At 35.8% G+C, this 22,662-nt stretch overlaps 1 protein-coding gene across 16 annotated transcripts in view; it reads left to right on the top strand.

Moving 5' to 3' along the window:
- The window catches only part of Stau2 (staufen double-stranded RNA binding protein 2), a 316,438-nt gene that overhangs the window by 122,552 nt on the left and 171,224 nt on the right, over positions 1-22,662 (top strand). For all 16 annotated transcript variants that reach the window (XR_012446346.1, XM_074068728.1, XM_074068727.1 and 13 more), the window contains 2 exons: positions 7,626-7,757; positions 10,431-10,491. Coding sequence is in view for 15 of the 16 variants with exons in the window: in XM_074068728.1 (XP_073924829.1) it covers positions 7,626-7,757; positions 10,431-10,491 (193 nt within the window). In the remaining variant the exon portion in view is untranslated. The remainder of the gene's footprint in view (positions 1-7,625; positions 7,758-10,430; positions 10,492-22,662) is intronic.

Below are 22,662 nucleotides of genomic sequence, written 5' to 3'. Positions count from 1 at the left end.
CAGGATGGAATAATGATGTGGGGGAAAGACTGACTAGACCTTAATGGAAATTGAAACTGTATTTTCACTTTCAAGCATTCATTCTCTCCAGTGTCACCTATCAATGTGGTGGAAACATAGGAGTGTCAAGGACAGGTTAGAATAGACAAAACAAATTTTGGAAGGGCCTGTGAGTTCACCCAGGTTATTTACCACAGAGTTTATCGTTTATTGACTGTCTCTGTATTTTACCCGTTACATTTGTAGCCAGACTCTATTAACTACTGGGAATTGGAGATAAATGGAATTCAAAACAAAATTAGAGGGATGGATAGAGTAGATGGAATGGGGCCAAGAGCATGAGCTTGTGGACTTTCGGGGAAATTGTACAAAGACAGCCTGGGCTTGCTTACTAACCATGGGGGGCCTGAATGGAATCAGCATTGCTGAGAGAACTGCCAAGAAAATGGAAAGATGTTTACTAGTGTATTGGCAGATGATGGGAGATAGGAGTGAGGTAAAATAACCTCCTTTTCAAGTCCTGCCAGTCATCTTCCTTTGCCAATTCAAGCCACAGTCTTAAAGAAATCTTGGTTTTAATTTTTTATTAAGAAACATATCCAAAGGTGATGAGAGAGTAATATAATAGGACCTCCAAAGTACCCACCACCCCAAACACACCAGTTAAGAATTTTGCCACACTAGATTCAGCTCTTGACTTTTTTCCTCCCTTCTTTTCTATCTCTCTCCCTTCTTTTCCTGAAGTATTTCTAAGTTAATTTCAGACTGTGAGTTGTTTCAGCCTGATATATTTAGTGTGTATATTGCTAAAAAATATGGAAAGTTTTTCTTACATTAGACATGATTCACCAGAATAATCTATTATCCAGTCTATACTTAAATTCTGTTTATTCTCCCAAACTCTTTTTTTAAAATAATCTCTTTGTTAAAGAAACTTTATAGTCAAACCCAAGGATTTCACTTTTCATATAATCCATACAAAATCAACAGATATTTATTAAGTACTGGCTGTATGGCATTTTGGCATTCAGATATCCTGTCTCATATTTATTAATTTTTCATGCATTTCTAGGTTTTGCTTTCTCTCCCAATTTGTAATCTCTATATTTCTTTACCTCACAGTACCTATAGTCATCTATAAATAGTAAGACCTTCATAAATATTTGACATGTATTTGTTGGCTTCCTCTTAACTGAGCAGGTTTTTGTTGGAAATGCAAACTTATGATGTAGTCACAGATAAACCACTGCTAAGAGCTCAGATGTCTAAAAGGAGGAATTTTTCCGTACTTAGTAAACACATTATGATGTAGTATCATTAGGATCCAGAACAGTATTCTAGTATTTTCACTTGGTAGAATATATTAAATATTTTTTCTCTGACATTCCTAGCCATTGAGAATTCTAGGATATATTCTTTGAATTCCAAAGTTTGAAAAAAATCACCAAAATTTTACACATGTATTAGGAATGTAATTTATCTTGGCTGTATTGAACACTTCCTTTCCTATGGAGTGTATTGAAAACCCTGTTTGAAAGAAGAATTTAGAGTATCTTAGGCCAGCTTCCATTTTATGGCTGTTCGTAAACATTGTAGTCATATGGGGATGTTTGGTTGTGCTTTTAAATGTTTTTGCACTGAATTTATACTATTTTTCCCCCTTCTGAAAGCCCTGGTGGATTCATTATAATATTGTAGCAACTTTTGTCAAAGTAAAGGCTTTTGTATGAACTCCTTAAGCAGTGTTATCAGATGTTATAACTGATTGTACAAGCAAAATATTTAGAGATAATATGCTTGCTTTAATCTGTCACCAATAAAAAAGAAGTGAGTTTGTATGTTATAAAATGAATGCAGTTACTTGTGTTGATTGCTAGATAAACAAAAAAAATTTTTGATGACGTTATTTGGGTAGTTAGTTCCAAAGCAAGTTTCTTAAAGCTTTTTATTTACTTTGGAGTGAATGTTTTAACTTTTTAAGAAGAAAATAATGATAACAAAACTAAGGCTGATGGAGTGGCCCAAGCAGAAAGAGTGCCTGACTAGCAAGCATGAGGCCCTGAGTGCCACAACAACAAAAAAAACTTAGATAACAAAACTATATTGCATGTAAGCATACTATATTATTATATATCCTATAACACTAACTTTTCTACCTATGATTAAGATCCCCAAATTGTTTAAAATACGTAAAACAAGTTTTGTCAATTTTATTTGTGTCTTAGGGGAAGATGATTATGTTTTTAGGAAATTTTATTGCAGAGCTCATTTTTTTGCTTAGCTTTTTGAGGACTTGATTCTGTGAATGATGTGTTTCATTTAAAGACAAATCTGTCCATCTTAAATCTACTGCATAATAAAATAATTGAACTTCTTTCCTGGTAGAAATTAACTTTTTCAATATAAATATTTATAATATTTGCATAATTTGTGAACTTTCTGGGAAGATGACCTATGAAACTTCCTTCTGTCCTTCCTAGATTTTTATAATGAAGTAATATATTGAATGACCATTGTGTTTGTTGGCAAAGAATGAAAGTCCTTTGGCACTGTACTCTTTTCAATACTAGCAAATTACTGTGGGATAACTACACACTACTGAACGGTGCACTTATAAAAACTTGCACGGGGTAGGGGTAGGTGTGGGGGTAGGAGAATGATTGTGGGAGGCACCTGTTCTGGAGGAAGTAAGTCTGGAAAATAGCAGACTAGGTCAGGCAAGAATCCGGCAGACCTAGATAATAACACAATGAATGCAGAGATGGGAACAACATTGTAGCTGAGAAGTCCAAGAGCAGGAGCCTAGGGCCAAAGGACATCAGGCCCAAATAGATAAATGAGACTTAGGGATGAAGCAGCAGAAAAATTGGCTTCATTCATTGAATGAGGTATGTACAGCAGATGAAAACTTTTGTAGTTTTCACTACTTTGTGATCTGCTTCTATCTACATTGGCAATTTGATCCTCAGAGCAGGAGAGAAAGCTTCTGACCCAGCTGAGCTAATCTTACCACTAACAGTCATTCCAGCAACAATATAGTGGCTGGTGAAAGCTGAGGAACAGAGAACTGGAGAAAATGACAGGTAGCAGAGGTGACTCGAGCCAGGGATTCAAGCACATTTTCCTTCAGATTTGTGGTGTTGAGGTCAGATCAGGCTTGTAGTGTTGATAGGGAAGGTAGTATGAGTTCACCTAGCTCTGGGGATTTGCCAAGACCAGTGCCTCTCAGAATGAGGTTTAATTTGTCATAATGTCTTGGTTTCTGGCTTTAGAAGAAAAAGGAATGACATGTTTCAAAGACTTTTCACAGATTTGAACTATATGATTTGCGATGGTTGTTACAGGAATTCTGTAATGAATACATTTTCAGTGTTTAGTATGCTACAAAAACTGTCATTGAGTTTTTCTTGACTAAAATTCTGTTAAGAGAATTTATTTCTTTGTGATTATCTCTTGCATGTTTAGGTTTCTATTTTGGTATTATTGTATTGTGTATCCCCAATTCCTTAAGAGTGATTGGTTCATTGAAGTTTAAAAGTAGTGATGGAAGCTGGGCATGGTGGCCAATGCTTGTAATCCTAGTTATTTGGGAAACTCAGATCAGGAGGATCAAAGTTCTGGGCCAGCCTGGTAAAAAAAAATTTTCAAGATTCCATTACAACCAAAAGGGCTGGGCATGGTGGTACATCCCAGCTACAGCGTAAACTCGGAGGATGAAGGTTCAGGCCAGCCAGGGCAAAAAGAGACCCTATCTATCTCCAAAATAACCAGAGCAAAAAGAGCTGGAGGTGTGGCTTAAGCAGTAGAGTGCCTGCCTAGCTAGCGTGAAGCCCTGAGTTCAGACTCCAGTATGGCCAGGAAAAAAATAGTGCTGAAAATAGTAACACAGAAGAGTAGCCAACAGCACTCAAGTGTGAATACCGGATCTGAATCTGGATGTTCTGGGACAGTGACACAGCCATTGTTACGATTTCACACAACAGCCAGAAAGGAAAGTACAACTACACACATCATGCTATATATCTGAAAACTGGGTTTGGTGTATCACTTATGCATTCACTGCAATATCCCATGTATTGTCTCTCTGCGATTGTGTTAAAGTATCATGAATCTACTGAGGCTTCCTAGTTTTCTACAAATAGAGAGCAGTATAACTTTTCAAATATGGATTGCCTGGGCTAGTGAAGTGGCTCAAGTGGTAGAGCATGTGCCTAGCAAAATTTACATTCAGCATGAGTTCAAACCCCAGTACTGGCAAAAAAAAAAATCACCTGAAGTATGGGTTGCCTGTTCAGCTCTCTTGCTTATTTTAATAGTGACTTTAAAGAAAATAAACTTATGCTGTATGTTACAGATGTGAGTCTTTCATAGTCATGTGGCATTTTGAATATCTTTCCTTGGGTTGTGACTCTGTTTTCCTTTTTTAGTGGTGTATTTTAAGGAACAGAAGTAATTCTGTGCATTTAAATTTCTCTGTCTTTTCTTTTACATTAATATTATTATAAGTCTAGACATCCAGACAAATAAATGTCCCTACCTTGTTCTTCCTCTGTAAGGGATTTGCCTATTCGTAGCACTTTGTGTTACTATGTAAATTTTTTGTTTTATTTTTATCTCAGTATGTAGCCCAAGTTGGCCTTGAACTCACTGTGTAGCCCAGGCTGGCATCTAACTCACAATCCTCCCTCCTTTGCTTCTGTTGGGATTGCAGGTGTGAACCACCACACCCAGGTCTGTGTAAATTTTGGGATCAGCCTATCAAGTATTATAAAAATATAAGTGGTATTTGAGTTGGAATAATTGAATTTATAGGTCAATTTGAAGAGAGATGGTACTATTTTACTACTACTGTCTTCAGTCTATGAATATAGCATATCATTCATTATTAGGATTCATTATTAGGATTTTCTTAATTTTCTCATTAACGTTTATTGTTTTCTGTGTGGAGGCCTTAAATATCCTAGGTATTTGATTTATATTTGGTATAAATGTTATCTTTTAATTTTCTACTTGAATGTTAATGAAGTATAGAAGTGCAGTTGTCTTTTTGTATGCTGACCTTTTTATACAGAGAACTTGTTATAGTCTCATTAAATTTTTGTAATTTATCTGTAGATTTTCTTGGATTTTCTATATATAAATATGTCTGTGAATGATGACAGTTTTCTTTCATGTCCGATTCTTACACATTTTCTTTTCTTTTTTTTTTTTCTATTCAGGACTTGTAGTAAGATGTTAAAACTAGAAATACTAGAGGACATGCTTTTCTTGTTTCTAATCTCAAAGTTTCAACATAAAGTATAATTGTTGTAGGTTTTTTGAAAAATGTCCCTTATATTTAGGAAGTTTCCTTCTTTTCCTAGTTTGGTAATAACTTTTATTCTTAACAAATGTTGAATTTTATTAAACGTTTTTGTTCCATTTATTAGGATGGTTTCATGGTTTATCTCTTCAACCTACTAATATAGTACATTCTATTGATTAATTTTGTCAACCTTCAAATGTCAAACTAACCTTGCATTTCTGGATTAAACCCAATTTTGTCATGATTCTTCTTTTTTATATATTGTTTCATTCATTATACATTCATTGTAAAACTTTAGTGTCTATGTTCATTGTGAAAACATTTTGTGAATTTTCTTACACTGAAAAATCTTACACTGATTTGCTGGGTTTTAGAATCAAAGTGATGACTCTTAAAACAATTGGTTCCTTTTTTTACAATTTTGAATGAATTTGTGTAAGATTAGCATAATTCTTAAGTATTGGGCAGCATTTGTGAAAGAAACTTAGGAATTTCTTTATTTAAAAAAATTATTTCTTCAGTGGTTATAGTCCTATTTATTCATAGACTTATTCTGTGGTAATTTTGGTAATATTATTTGGGAATTTTTCCATTTTATTTAAATTTTTAATCAGCATAAAATTTTCCTCAATATTTATCCTGTCAGAGAATCTCCCCCTTTTCATTTTTTTTTAATTTCTTTTTCCTTTATTGTGATGGGTGAGGGTACATTGTGGCATTTACAAAGGTTCTTACAATGTATCAACTGTATCTTCTCTTTTTGTTTCTCCTTTGTGTGCTGGGGATTGAACTCAGGGCCTTGCAAGTCCTCTTCCACTGAACTATGTCCCAGTTTATTTTTTTTCCCTGATAGTCTTACCTTTGGTTTATCATTTTATTAACTTTCTCAAGGAACCAACTTTCAGCTCTTTCAACTTCTCTGTTGTATTTTGTTTTTCATTTCCGTGATTTTTATTACTGTGTTTAAAACTACTTGAGATTGATGTTAAGTTATTTTCTGCCTTTCTATATGCTGTTATGATTATACATTTTATTCTAGATCCTCCTTTAGCTGTATCCTTCAAGTTTTTATATATTTCATTATTTATTTCAAATATTTTCTTTTGGGGAGATAGTATTAGGGTGGAACTCAAAGCCTTGTGGTTGCTAGGTAAGTAACCATTTGAGCCATGTTCCCAGCTTACATTTAAATATTTTCTAATATCCATTGGGTTTTCCTCTTTTATCTGTGGATTGTTTGTAATTACATTGTTTAATTTCCATAGTTGTGATTAACTCTTTGTCTCTTTCTTATTGAGATTACTTGTGTATAAACAAATACTCCATAGTTGTATATTTTCTGTATCTCTGTAAATTTCTTCTTGTAATTCTTTTTTTCTGCTTTCTAATTTTAATTCATGCTTTTGTATTATCTCTTAGCACATGCATTTCTAAAACAGCATTACTCAACTCAGGAAATGTACATGTGGATTTAACATGGTTATTGTATATACTTAAATCTATGTGGGTGTATATACATACATATGTAATAATATATACACATGTATGTTTAAATTGCTCACAAAAGATAATAAAAAGTCTTACTGTTTATTGAGTAATTGTGATTGACTAAACACTATGGCTTATACAGATTATCTTGTTTAATTTTTAAAGCAATACTACAAAGTAGTTGATATTACTCCTGCTAAGCTGATGAAGAACTTGAGATTTAGGGATGTTCAATAATTTACACCAGCTCATCATACATCTCAGAAATAGTAGAGTTGCATTTCATACTCCAGTCTGACTTGGAAGCTTTTGTTCTTAGCCACAATTTATACTATCCCTGTATACTAATTCTCTTGAAGAACTATTTAATATAAACCTTTATAAACTTAGGGTACAATGTAAACATTAGTTTAAATGGCACCAATATGAATTCCAACCTTTTCAGTTCATTAATTGAAATAAAGAGTACTAAATGTAGTCATAACCAGCATGAACTCAATTTAATATGTAAATTTTATTTTTCTGCTTATATGAATAATACAAGTTTAATGTTTAAAAAGGTCAAATACATAAATGCAGGAAGTAAAAAGTCCTCTAAGAGTCTGCTATTCTGATAAAACCAACCATTGAGATTTTGAGGACTATTTTTCCATATTTTTTCCATATACACTTTCATATGTCACATCACATGATGGGATTTTATCTTCCTGTTTTATTTTGGACTGAATCTTATATATTTGAGTGCTAGAAAATAGGATATATAGTTTTATAATGTGAGAACTTCCTGTTTACCAAAACAACTATCATTACTTTCTTTTTTAAATTTGATCAGGTCAAGGTAGGCAATGAAGTTGCTACTGGAACAGGACCTAATAAAAAGATAGCCAAAAAAAATGCTGCAGAAGCAATGCTGTTACAACTTGGTTATAAAGCATCCGCTAGTCTTCAGGATCAACTTGACAAGGTAAGAATTAAGTTTACATGGATGTGTGCTTTCTGTCACAGTGTTAAGGAAATTAATAAGTTCTGATTTTAACTGATATTTAAACTAGACATTTTAACTTTTTTGAGGTAGTGCTCTATCTTCATATAAGGTAGATATTACAGGTATAAAATATCTACTTAATGGGTAAGATAAAATATTAGTGAGTAATTATCATTTTAGGATTAGCAAATACTAAAATTTTTTTGGTCGTATATATTGTATACAATACAAATTTAATATTTTTTCAACTTATTGGCCAGTTTTTTTGCTACTAATTATTTTCCTCTTTAAAAATAGTCCTGATTTGTGGTTAAAAAATTTAAAAAGAACAGAAGCTGTTAGTCTTTATTTTTGGAATATAGCTAAAAATGCTGGAAATAAAAATTCTGACTTACCCTTTTAGGTCAGGAACTATACTAGACTGACAGTCTATTAAATTCAATTTTTTCTTTTTACTTTAAATCTGAAGGTAAACTCAGTGGGTATTTGTTTCTTGCCAAGGCCTGTGTTCATGGCCCCCTGTTTCTTCTGCAGCAGCTAGTGACATCATTAACACCTACCTCTGTTTCAAGAGAAGCAAAGAACCCTGAACTCGGGGCTTGGCAGACAATTTGGCAAGAATTGGGTTCATTTTATTTTGTATTGTTATTCTGTTTTTTATGCATATGTAGAAATTATTTCTAAAAACTAACAATAAAACAGTCTTAATAACTTTTGTAAAAAGCAATATGCTTTTGACCAGGCCCTTCTCACATAAGGATTCTGTTTCAGAGATATCTTTAGTTTCTACAGGATCACATTCCTGAAGTTTGGAGTAAGAAACATTTAGCTATACATTTTTAAGGCAGCCATGATTCTTTTGAATGATTAAAAAATCATTTGTCTTTGTGGTATTGCTAGAGATTTCAATTTTGTTTTTATAACCTGGCTAGTCTACACGTTTTCTTCTTTTAAAGTATTTGTAACATGAAACCTAACATATGTTCAAGTTTCTGTAGATCTTATATTTTGTATATGTTTTAACTTAACACATTTATATTGACTTAAAAACTGTTGAGTGATTTATAAAAATATGTCAGAATAAATCTCTTCATTGACACTTATTTGAAAGTTAAGTGAAAGAAAACAAAACAAAAAACAGCATTAATTTGAAAAATATTTTTTTGCATACCCACTATATTAATGAGGATTCTCCAGAGAAGTAGAATCAACAGGGGGCAGACACACAGACAGAGAGACACACTCACACATACATACACACACATACACTTTATTATTTTAAAGCATTAGCCTGTGTGGTTGTGAAGGCTTGCCTAGTCCACAGTCTGGTGGGGAAGCCTGACAGGCTGGAGAATTAAGAAAGCAGAGTTTAAGGATTCCAGTCCAAGGACAGTCTGCTGGAGAATTCTCTTGTGCTCAAGGAGGTCAGCCTTGTGTTCTCTTCAGACCTTCAACTGATTGATGAGGCCTACCCATATAGTGAAGGGTAGTGCTTTACCTAAAGTCTACCAAGTTAAATATAAGTCTCATCAAAAAATCCAGGATAATGTTGACCAAATACCTGTGTGTGTGGCCCAGACAACTTGACCCATAAAATTAATCATCACATCCACTAAATGCCAGACACTTATAACTGAAGATAACAAGATGACTAAAACTTTACTCTCAAGGAACTCAGCCATTAGGTGTTGGGAGTGAGGGATTTTGATCATATCACAAAACTCATGGTATCCTGGAACCATGGAGCATAAGGATCAATCTGAATATTTAGAAAAAGATGAGTTCACTGTTTTTATGCAAAGTAAAAATCTTGAAGAATCATTCATTTAGGTGAAATGATCTAGTTTGCATTTTCCAAAAGATAATTGTGTAAGTAATATGGTAATGGATTTTGAACAGTGAGAGAGAAGGCAGGAAGCCAGTCAGCTGGCAAGCCGTTGTCCAGGTAGAAGATACAGAATGTTTGAACTATGAAAGTGGTGGCAGAGATAAGGAGAGAAAGAGCTCTCAAGATATTTCCTAAGTGCAATTGGGAAGGTATGAGTGGTAGAGAACACGGATTGGAGATACAGGAAGAAGGGGACGGGAAGAACATGTGAAAAAGTGGAAGGCAGAATGACTTTCAAGTCCTCAGTGGTAGTCATATGTCTGGAGAGGCCAAATGAGAGAAGACTAAGTGGAAACGTTGATTTGTCAATAAGAAGATCTTTGGTAAGTGGGGCAAAAGCAATTTTCAAACCTCCCATAGCTCAGTAGTACAGCTCTTGCCTACGAAGCCCTGGGTTCAATCCCCAGCACCGCTCCAAAACAAAAAACAAAACAAGAAAAAAACCAATAAAAGTCAATTTCCATATTCAAGCTACACAGGAAGCATAAGGAGGAGGATCAAAGTCGAGGTCCGCCTTTGCAAAAACACGACCAGAGCCAAAAAATAAAAAAGAAAGTTGGGGGCATGGTTCAAGTGGTAGAGCACCTGCCTAGCAAGTGTGTGACGCCAATACCTCAAGAAAAAAAAAATTGTGGTACTTTGTTATGGCAGTCTTAAGAAATTAATGCACACTACCCATCTCTGACCCTTGCTTAATTGATTAGTCAGCTGTTTTTTGAATAAGCCTGTTTCTCTATATTTATACAGTTGATTTACTCTTTCAGACAGGGGAGAACAAAGGATGGAGTGGTCCAAAGGCTGGGTTTCCTGAACCAACAAATAACAGTAAGTTCTCATTTTTATGTTTTCTGTACTTGGTGTTCATCAATGATACTGACTGGGTCTGTCTGGGCCCTAGATGTTGTGTTAAGTATTGTGGAGGGTGTAGGGGAATCTTAGTGTTTGCTCTCCTGAAACCTACAGAATAAATGAAAAACTAAGACATAGAGTCTTCTAGCCTTCAAATGGGCTTTACCACAGAGCACTTGCATAGCATGCACAAGGTCTTGGTTTTGATCCCCAGCACTGCAAAAAGAAAAAAGAAAAAAACAAAACATGCCAGGCACCCGTGGCTTATGTTTATAATTCTAGCTACTCAGGAGGCAGAGATCAGGAGGATCACAGTTCGAAGCCAGCCGGGGCAAATAGTTCACAAGACCCTATCTTGAAAAAACTCATCACAAAAAAGGGCTGGTGGAATGATTCAAGGTGAAAGCCCTGAGTTCAAGCCCCAGTACGAAACAAAGCAAAACAAACAAAAAAAGCACAAAAAAATCGTTAAGTCATTGCAGATTGAGCTCCATTTCAAGCACATGGTGATACCTTTTTTTTTTTTTTTTTTTTTTTTTTTTGTGGTACTGGGGTTTGAACTCAGGGCCTTGAGCCACTTCGCCAACCCTTTTTGTGTGAAGGGTCTTTTCGAGTTAGGGTCCCACAGAACTGTTTGCTCCAGTTGGTTTTAAACTACGATCCTCCTGACCTCTGCCTCCTAAGTAGCTAGGATTACAGGCGTGAGCCACCGGTACTTGTGTGATAACATTTTTAAGGCTGTTGTTTTCATTGAAATAATAGTCTTAAAATAGAAAAGAAGCAATTATCTTCAAGTCAGTTAGTTCTCAGAACTGTTTTTACAGTTCTAATTTTTATGTATACACAAATGTTTATATATATCAATAAATTTTTATTCTGTTTTCATTTAACATTGCCATAAGCATTTTTCACATTTTGTTATCATTAGAATTTTAAATAAATCATTAAAGTCACTAAGTCTATGTCAGAAATGTAAGTATAAAATTGCTCACAGTCTTGTCCTACTTGTAGTATTGCCAGACACTTAAAAAAAATCAACTTCCGTTTAACTCTTTTTTTCAAATGTTACATGATCAAGATGTTTTTTGCATTGGATGCATAGACATTCTTCTTCAACAACCCCTCCTCCTGTAGTGGATCTATTTTCTCTGAGGTAACCATTTTACTGTGAGTTAATGAATCAAAATATTTGGCCTGTGAAAATACTCAATCTTAACTCATTTCTAACTCTGTCTTTTCCTTAAAACCTGTGGACACAGGAAAAGCTCAGGTCTGCAGATTGTCACGATGAAGTCTTTAGTCTTTGACATTGGCAGCTCCTCTCTTGATGTATGCATAATGACGTTAGGAACAATTCTTACCAAAGAATGCTCATAAAAATTAAATTCTTGAATCACCAGATTAACCTTGAGAAGAATATTTCAGTGAGGCAATACTATTCTTGGGTTACTTTCTGGGAATAATTTAAATCAGTGTGCCTGTGAGCCCTTGGGCTGTACATACAGGGGTGATGAATGTGTTGTGCTGAACACATAGCCCAAGGAAAAATTGGAAATCAGTTGAGGATTCTTAGAGTTTGTGCTTAATTCCTTTGATGTTTGAGTCTATTGGTTTATAATTATGTGGTAAGGGAATGTAAAAACATTGACTTGATTGCACCTGCTCTTAGTAAGCTTGTAATGAACACTGATTTCTTTCCAGGTCTCCTTGTACTTCTTTTGTAAAAATGATCTAATTCTTTGTGTGTTTGCCAGAAATTACATTCTTACACTTTTTTGTCAGATATATTTGCATGCACACTATGGCCAAAGAATCTAAAATTTATTCTTGAATTGTTACATTTTGGCAATAGTCATTTGTTTTAGAATATGAACATTACATATTTGAAATGAAAGTCAGATATCTATTAACTTGACAGTTTATTTAATTTTTATTTATTTATTTATTTATTTTGGCTGTACTGAGGTTTGAGTTCAGGGCCTTGCACTTGCTAGGCAGGTGCTGTACTCACACCCATTTTTGCTTTAGTTATTTTCCAGATAGGGTCTCCTGCTTTTTACCTAGGGTCAGCTGCCACCATGATCCTCCTACACAGCTGGGATTATAGAAATGAGCTGACATGCCTGGTTGGTTGTTTGAGATAGGGTCTCACTAACTTTTTTTTTGCCTGGGCTGGCCTTGAACTGTAATCCTCTTGTCTCCAACTCCCAAGTACCTGGGATTATCAGTGTGAACCTCTGCACACCTGGCTTTACTTGACAGTTCGAACATGAAATCAGATTGTGGATAACCTGCAAGCTGTATCATTAAACAGTGATGTTTTGGTCCTTAGTGTTATGAACTTGTTGATTTATTTTTTAACTTGCTAAGGGATAAAGGAACTCCTTTGGAAGTATGAGAAGAAATATCACAAAGGCCAATGAGTTTTAGTGATCAAAAATGTCCAAGAATGCTTGGAAGGTATGTTTTAACATAAAGTTAGAATTGATAAAGCTGCAACTTAACTGAACTATTAAAGCTTTCAGAATTCCTCTGGTCTGTAGTGGTTCAAATTGAGAATATGAAATAATGTTGCCTTGCCCTTCCCACCTGCGAGGGGTGAGAAGGCTGACACTAAGTTTCTTCAGTGAACATGGGCAGTACTGCCTCAGGTTACCATTATCTAGGAGGGCAGCCCAGCTCTGAAGGGCTGGTCCTCTCCATCGAAGCTCTAGACCCTCCTACATTAAGGATTGACCACTCAGGTAACGAGTCAATTACCTGAAAATCAACTGTTTTTTCTTTTTGGAGTACTGGAATTTTAACTCAGGCAGGCACTCTACCACTTGAGTCACTCCACCATCCCCTGAAAATTAATTTAAGCTCATATATTATGGTAACATTTAACTTCTTTTACTTAATCAGTTCCTTAAGTTTAAAATTCCGTTCAAAGTGATTTCTGCCCTGTGGAGAACATCTGTGTTATCCTTTTGTGGGCAAAGGTTTGAGCAGAATTTCTCAGGATGGCACATGTGAAGATGTGAAGAAACGGAGAAATTTGAGGTTGCCAATGCAACTAACATACCATTTTACTAACATATTATCTGACCTCTAACAACACATTTTATATCTTATGTGCTCTTTTAAGAGTTACATTACCAATTTATAATGTTGAGAGTTTACAACTATGTAACATTTGTAAAATGATTATCTTTGTGTAACATACTAAAGGTTACCTGTTTGTGAGAACTTGCCATCATGAGATGGCTTTCTTCATTATATTTTATATTTTATTTTTCAAACTACTTTACTTCAAAAAATTGTAACTTTGAAGATTAAATTTCTGGCTTGGCATTACTTGAATAAATAATACAAAATTAACTTGGAACCATAGTATACAAAAATGAAAAGAAGGGAATACAGAACTGGAAAAAAAGCACCTACCTATAATTAGACAAAAATGTTAATGTACATGTGTATTTGATTTTTAAGATGGAAGATATATTTTTTTAAAGATTACAGTCATAAGAAACTAACAATTACAACTAAAAAATAGTTTAAATGGTTTTGCAAGTGATTATGACTACATAGCCTGGTTCCTCCATTTATTTTCCTGGCTTGATTGCCTGCAGTTTGAAAATATGGACCTAATTTTTTTATGTTTCCCAAGCTTTCTTCATTGCACTGAAATGCACCATGACTATGCTAAGTGTATTTTTACCCTTATCATCACTGTCATAATTATGTTGAGGTACAAGAACATATAACTCTGTAATGTGAAGTTTGTGTTAAATTTAACATAAGGCAATTTTATGCTTGGCATACACATAAAACGCAAGCTTTTTACAGATGACTAACAAACAAGGCTTAAAAAAGATCATGCATTTGAAAGATCTACTGATGGCTCATGGGAAACTTTAACATACTTAGATGTAGTTCAGTTGATAATATCTTTTTATTGAATTCACATTCCATGTTTCTTATTAATACAGGCTTTTACTTAAAAACAGGTTCATTGTTTCTTAAAGGTGAACTCTAGCTTAATTCAAAATTGGACTAAGTTCAAAGGTATCCACTGGCATGTGCTGAATCCACCCACTAAAAGATTATTTGGAGGCATTTTTCACATAAATATTTTTCCGTTAACCTTTTAAAAAGTTTTATTTAGCCCCTGTGAAATATGCTAGTTCTTCTGAGTTCATTAGAGATGACGTGGGACAAATACTTTGGGACAGGAGAGAATGTTAGAGGAGTGTTAAGCTCATATCTATTTTAGTCGTACTGCTTGAGTCTCTTTAAAGGCCCATTCATCTAAAGGAAAAAGAAATTTTAAGTTAGAAAGTCTTTAAACAGATTAGCAAACATAGCATAGTTTTTGAGAAATAGTCACAGGAAAGATTTAATGAATTTAAATTTTCATTTTAAAAACTTGCTTGACATACTTTTGCACATAGAATAATTTCAGATAAATGTTCTTAAACAAAAGAACCCATATGAACAACTTAAGAATACAGTTATTCATTGCAGTAGGACAGAGTTTTTAAGCATAAGAACAAAGGATGAAGCCATAGAGGAAAAAAAGATGGATATAGATACCTAAACACTAGAAGTGGATTCAGAGAACAGCATGAGAAAATAAAAAGGCAGATGACAAATAGAAAGCACAACTTGTAGCATGTATTACAACAGGTTAAATACATACAAAGACACAGGCCAATTTTTTAAAAAGACAAACACTGATAGAAAAATGGCCAGAGGTCTTAGGAAACATTAAAAAAATAATAATTATGAAAATTATTAATTAATAGGAAAATGTAGAGTAAAAATAAGTGTTATACAATTTCTCATTCATAAAAATTGTCAGGGATTTAACAGTGATAAGGCCACCTGTGCGGAAACAGACCCTTGGCTACTGATGATAGGACTGAAAATTAGGACTGCCTTTCTGAAGGAAGTTGGATACACATATAAAACTTGGGTCCATTTTTGTCAGAAAGAAGACAAGGGTGTCCACACTCTCCAATCTTATTCAACATAGTCTTGGAATTCCTAGCTAGAGCAATAAGACAGGAAGAAGAAATAGGAATTCAAATAGGAAAGGAAGAAGTCAAACTGTCCCTGTTTGCAGATGACATGATCTTATACCTAAAGACTTGGAAAACTCCACTGATAAACTTCTAGACGTCATAAGCACCTTCAGCAAAGTAGCAGGATGCAAAATCAATTTACAAAAATCAATACCCTTTCTATATATCAAAATGAACAAACTGAGAAAGAATACAGGAAAACAATTCCGTTTGCAGTAGCCTCAAAAAATACCTAGGAATGAACTTAACAAAGGAAGTGAAAGTCCTCTACAATGAAAACTATAAGCCATTGAAGAAGGAAATCGAAGAAGACTACAGAAAATGGAAAGATCTCCCATGCTCCTGGATTGGCAGAATCAATATTGTGAAATTGTCTATATTACCAAAAGTAATGTACATATTCAGTGCAATCCCCATAAAAATTCTAATGACATTCATCACAGATATTGTGAAAATAACCCTAAATTTCATTTAGAAACACAAATGACCACGAATAGCCAAGACAGTACAGAGTAAAAAGAGCAACACTAGAGGTATAACAATACCTGACTTCAAACTATAGTACAGAACCATAGTAATAAAGGCAGCATGTTACTGGCTCAAAAACAGGTATGAAGACCAGTAGAATGGTACAGAAGACCCAGATATGAATCCACGTAGCTGTGCTCACCTGATTTTAAACAAGGGTGCCCTAAATACACAATGGAGAAAAGAGAGCCTCTTAAACAAACGTTGCTGGGAAAACTGGATATCTGCATGCAGAAAACTGAAACTAGATCCATGTCTTTGACCCTGTACAAGTATCAACTCAAAGCAGATTAAGATCTTGATATAAGCCTGAAACTTTCAAGCTAGTGCAGGAAAAAGCAGGGAATACACTGGAATTAATAGGTCAAGGCAGTGAATAGCTAAATAGAACTCAAGTGGCTTAGGAACTAAGAGAAAGGATTGATAAATAGGACTACATGAATTTAAAAAGCTTCTGCACAACAAAAGAAGTGGTCATCAGATTGAAGAGGCAGTTCACAGAATGGAAGAAAATCTTTGCATGTATATATCTGAAAAGGGATTAATAACCAGAATGTACAGGGAGCTCAAGAAACTAAACTCCCCAAACATCAATGACCCAATGAAGAACCAGGCAAATGAAATAACTTTTTCAAAGAAAAAGTCCAAATGGCCAAAAAACACATGAAGAAATGCTCAACATCCTTGGCAAATCAAATAAAAACCACATTAAGATTCCACCTCACTCCTGTTAAAATGGCTATCATCAAGAACACAAACAACAACAAATGTTGGTGAGGATGTGGGGAAAAGGAACCCTCATACATTGCTGGTGGGAATGTGAATTAGTACAATCACTATGGAAAGCAGAATGGAAGCTCCTCAAAAAACTAAAAGTAGAACTGCCATATGATCCAGCAATACCACTCCTAGGGATATACCTGAAAGTGAGTTAGGTTACAATAAAGGCACTTGTACACCCATGTTTATTACAGTATTACTCACAATAGCTAAACTGTGGAAACAGCGAAGGTTGCCCACTACTGAGTGGATTAAGACAATTGTATTTTTAAGCATGGAATTTTATTCAGCCATAAAGAATGAAACTTTGTCATGTGCAGGTAAATGGATGGAAGTGGAGAACATCATCTTAAGTGAAGTTAGCCACGTTCAGAAAGTGAAAGGCTGCATGTTTTCTCTTGTCTGTGGAATATAGACCCAATATAAATACAAGCACTATTATGAAAAACAGGTCAAGCTTAGGGGAAGTCACACAGGAGAGAGGAAGAGTAAAAACGTGAAGAGGGTAAACATGGTTGGTATACTTCCTATACAAGAATGAATATAGAATTTTTAAACCTGTTGAAATCACCATAAGAAAGGCACTGAAGGGAGATTCCATGATGGCGGCTAGAGGGAGGAAGCAGAAAGCGTGCTTCCTAAAGTAAAATCTTGGAGAGACGCTGGAGTTACACCTTACAGGAAAAAACACCGAGAAGAGGCAAAACTTTGACTCCTCCACACCTCCAGCCCATGCATAGCATCCCCACACCATGTTAAATGGAGAAACCAGGAGGGCTCCTGCACTGCTGCCAGATGCCGGTGCTAAGACGGCTTGGGAAGACACAGACCACAAGGTGAGCTAAGCAGCACACGGTTCTCCCACAGACAACCCTGGGCCAGACCAGCATAGCCCCCTGGACAGACTGACCCCCACCCAGGGAAAAAAGAGAAACTGAGTAATAAGCAATAACAAAAAAGACATGTAGCAAAGAGGGCGGGGTGCCCTGAGCACTGAAGAAGGGGTGAGGGGAAATCCCCCATGGAACTGTAAATAAACAAACCGGCTGGAGAAGGCAGGAGTGGCGGCACACGCTCAGCAAGCAGGAGCTGGAAAGCTTGTAAAAGTGGCGGAGGGAGGAAAACTCCACAGGAGAGGGGGAAGACCCACTGCCCATGTGAACTGTAAATAAACACACCGGACTGGGAGAGTGGGTGCAGTGTCATCTCCCCCACTGTGCTTGGAAACGGGAAAGCTTGTAGCAGTGACAGTCGCGCCCAGGAGAACTCTAAGTAAACAAAGCCTGCAGTGCCAGGTGAGTGTTAAGCTCACCCCTGAGATCTGCATAAATAACGCCGCCAGCAACAGCAGGCTGACAGCAGCGGGAAGGTGAGCCGCAGCCTCAGATAGACATTCACAGAACTGTCTCCAGACTCTTTTTTTTTTCTCTCTTCCTTTGATGAAACAACAACTGAACTACACTTGCATGCTGAAAAACTTACTGAAACTGTCTTGCATTTGAACTTGGGACACTTTGTGGTGTTCTTTGTTTTGTTTTGGTTTTTTTCCCCTTTGATGAGACAACAACAGAACTACTTCTGAGACACCATCTCCAGGATTGGAGGCTGAGGAACTAACGCCAAAATTATTAAGACAGAAACTTTATAGCATTTGAACTTGAAGATTTTTTTTCAGTCCTCTCTCTGTCTCTCTAATGCGTGTTTAGCTTACTATTGATTAGTACACTATTTCTCCCTCTTTATATCTTTGAAATTTTTTGTTGGTTTGTTTTGTTTATTTGTTTTTCCCTTTCTACTTAACTTCTTTGCTTTCCCTATCTCTCACCCTTCTATCCTAAGTATCACCATTGTTATTATTACAAGCTAGAAAATACTTAATTGCACACAGTACAGGGAAAATAACAATACCAAGGGCAATGATGGGAAACAGAAAGAACAGGGAAACCAGTTTCCCCACAGCAAAAAATGAGTACAGGAACCAGAGGGAAATGAAGAAAACAGATACTCAGATCCAGACTCCAACAAAATGAAGATAAACTATGCCAAAGAACCCAATGAGGCCCACAAGAATAATATAAAAGAAGAAATCCTACAGGTAATCAATGAGAATTTTATAGAGATGATACTGGATAGGGTCAGCCAAAATGTACAGGAGACACTCAAGAAATTCCAAGACAACAAAAATAGAGAATTTGAGAAAGCACAAGAAGAAATGAAAGAAACCATAGAAGCACTGTATAAACACCAGAGTGAAACAGAGAACACGATGAATAAACAGACAAATGAACTCAGGACAAAAAATAGACAACATTAAAGAGGAAACCACCCAGGATATGGAAAACCTCAGAAAAAAGAATGAAACAGAAATGCAAAACAAAATGGAAGGCCAATCCAGCAGAATAGAACAAACAGAAGACAGAATCTCAGAACTTGAAGATGAAATGGTAATTAAAGGAAAAACTGAAGAACTATTAATTAAACAACTCAAGACCTGTGAAAAGAAAATGCAAGAACTCACCAACTCCATTAAAAGACCAAACCTGAGAATCATGGGCATTGAAGAAGGAGAAGAGGTGCAAGCGAAGGGAATGCGTAATATATTCAACAAAATAATAACAGAAAATTTCCCCAATCTAGAGAAGATATTCCCATATGGATGCAAGAGGCCTCCAGAACATCAAACAGACCAGACCAAAATAAAACTTCCCCATGGTATATTATCATTAAAACAATAAGTACAGAGATCCAAGAAAGAATATTAAAGTCTGTAAGAGAGAAAAAACGAATAACATACAAAGGTAAACCCATCAAAATCACAGCAGACTTCTCAACAGAAACATTAAAAGCAAGAAGAGCTTGGGGAGAGATCTTCCGGGCACTGAATGAAAATAACTTCAACCCCAGGTTACTCTACCCAGGAAAACTATCATTCAAAATAGATGGAGGAATAAAAGTCTTCCATGAAAAGCAGAAACTAAAACAATATGTGACCACAAAGCCACCACTACAAAAGATTCTTCAAGGGATTCTGCACACAGAAAGTGAAACCCAACATAACCATAAAAAGGCAGGCAGCACCAAACTACAGGAAAAGAAAAACAAGAAAGTAGAGAGTAACCTCAACTAAGGTACACACAACCAAACCTTCAAACAACTAAGACAACTAAATGACAGGGATCACCACATACCTATCAGTACTAACACTTAATGTTAATGGACTTAATTCCCGCATCAAAAGGCACCATTTGACAAACTGAATTAAAAAGGAAGATCCAACAATTTGTTGCTTACAGGAGACCCATCTCACCAACAAAAATAAGCATAGGCTTAGGATGAAAGGCTGGAAGAAGATTTACCAAGCCAATGGCCCCTGAAAACAGGCAGGAGTAGCAATACTTATCTCTGACACATTTTATGAAGCCAGTATTACACTTATCCCAAAACCAGGCAAAGACACCTCCAAAAAAGGAGAACTATAGGCCAATCTCCTTAATGAACATTGATGCAAAAATCCTCAACAAAATAATGGCAAACCGAATTCAACAACACATCAAAAAGATTATTCACCATGACCAAGTAGGCTTCATCCCAGGGATGCAGGGGTGGTTCAACAGATGCAAATCTATAAATGTAATACACCACATTAAGAGAAGCAGAGACAAAAACCACTTGATCATCTCAGTTGATGTAGAAAAAGCCTTTGATAATATCCAACACCATTTCATGCTAAAAGCTCTAAGAAAACTAGGAATAGAAGGAAAGTACCTCAACATTATAAAAACTATATATGACAAACCTACAGCCAGCATTATACTTAACGGAGAAAAACTGAAACCATTCCCTCTAAAATCAGGAACCAGACAAGGATGCCCACTATCTCCACTCCTATTCAACATAGTACTGGAATTCCTAGTCAGAGCAATTAGGCAAGAAGAGGGAATAAAAGGAATACAAATAGGTAAAGAAACTGTCAAAATATCCCTATTTACAGATGACATGATCCTATACCTTAAAGACCCAAAAAACTCTACTCAGAAGCTCCTAGACACCATCAGTAGCTACAGCAAGTTAGCAGGATATAAAATCAACATAGAAAAATCATTAGCATTTCTATACACTAACAATGAGCAAACTGAAAAAGAATGTATGAAAACAATTCCATTTACAGTAGCCTCAAAAAAAAAAATCAAATACCTAGGTGTAAACCTAACAAAAGATGTGAAAGACCTCTACAAGGAAAACTATAAACTTCTGAAGAAAGAGATTGAGGAAGACTATAGAAAGTGGAGAGATCTCCCATGCTCATGGATTGGTAGAATCAACATAGTAAAAATGTCTATACTCCCAAAAGTAATCTACATGTTTAATGCAATTCCCATCAAAATTCCAATGACATTCATTAAAGAGATTGAAAAATCTTCCGTGAAATTTATATGGAAACACAAAAGGCCACGAATAGCCAAGGCAATACTCAGTCAAAAGAACAATGCTGGAGGTATCTCGATACGCGACTTCAAACTATATTACAAAGCAATAACGATAAAAACAGCATGGTACTGGCACAAAAACAGACATGAAGACCAGTGGAACAGAATAGAGGACCCAGATATGAAGCCACACAACTATAAACAACTTGTCTTTGACAAAGGTGCTAAAAATATACGATGGAGAAATAGCAGCCTGTTCAACAAAAACTGCTGGGAAAACTGGTTAGCAGTCTGCAAAAAACTGAAACTAGATCCATGTATATCACCCTATACCAATATTAACTCAAAATGGATCAAGGATCTTAATATCAGACCACAAACTCTAAAGTTGATACAGGAAAGAGTAGGAAATACTCTGGAGTTAGTAGGGTAGTAGGAACTTTCTCAACGAAACCCCAGCAGCACAGCAACTAAGAGATAGCATAGATAAATGGGACTTCATAAAACTAAATAGCTTCTGTTCATCAAAAGAAATGGCCTCTAAACTGAAGAGACCACCCACAGAGTGGGAGAAAATATTTGCCAGCTACACATTAGACAAAGGACTGATAACCAGAATATATAGGGAACTTAAAAAACTAAATTCTCCCAAAACTAATGAACCAATAAAGAAATGGGCAAGTGAACTAAACAGAACTTTCTCAAAAGAAGAAATTCAAATGGCCAAAAACACATGAAAAAATGCTCACCATCCCTAGCAATAAAGGAAATGCAAGTTAAAACCACACTAAGATTCCACCTCACCCGTTAGAATAGCTATCATTAGCAACACCACGAACAACAGGTGTTGGCGAGGATGCGGGGGGAAAAAGGAACCCTGTTACACTGTTGGTGGGAATGTAAACTAGTACAACCACTCTGGAAAAACATTTGGAGGCTACTTAAAAAGCTGGACATCGATCTACCATTTGATCCAGCAATACGACTCTTGGGGATATACCCAAAAGACTGTGATGCAGGTCACTCCACAGGCACCTGCACACCCATGTTTATTGCTTCATTATTCACAATAGCCAAGTTATGGAAACAGCCACGATGCCCCACCACTGATGAATGGATTAAGAAAATGTGGTATCTATACACAATGGAATTTTATGCAGCTATGAAGAAGAACGAAATGTTATCATTCGCTGGTAGATGGATGGAATTGGAGAACATCATTCTGAGTGAGGTTAGCCTGGCCCAAAAGACCAAAAATCGTATGTTCTCCCTCATATGCGGACATTAGATCAAGGGCAAACACAACAATGGGATTGGACTTTGAGCACATGATAAAAGCGAGAGCA

This window comes from Castor canadensis, chromosome 3 (genome assembly GCF_047511655.1).
Source record: "Castor canadensis chromosome 3, mCasCan1.hap1v2, whole genome shotgun sequence".
NCBI lineage: Eukaryota > Metazoa > Chordata > Mammalia > Rodentia > Castoridae > Castor > Castor canadensis.
This window is presented reverse-complemented; position numbering and strand designations above follow the sequence as displayed.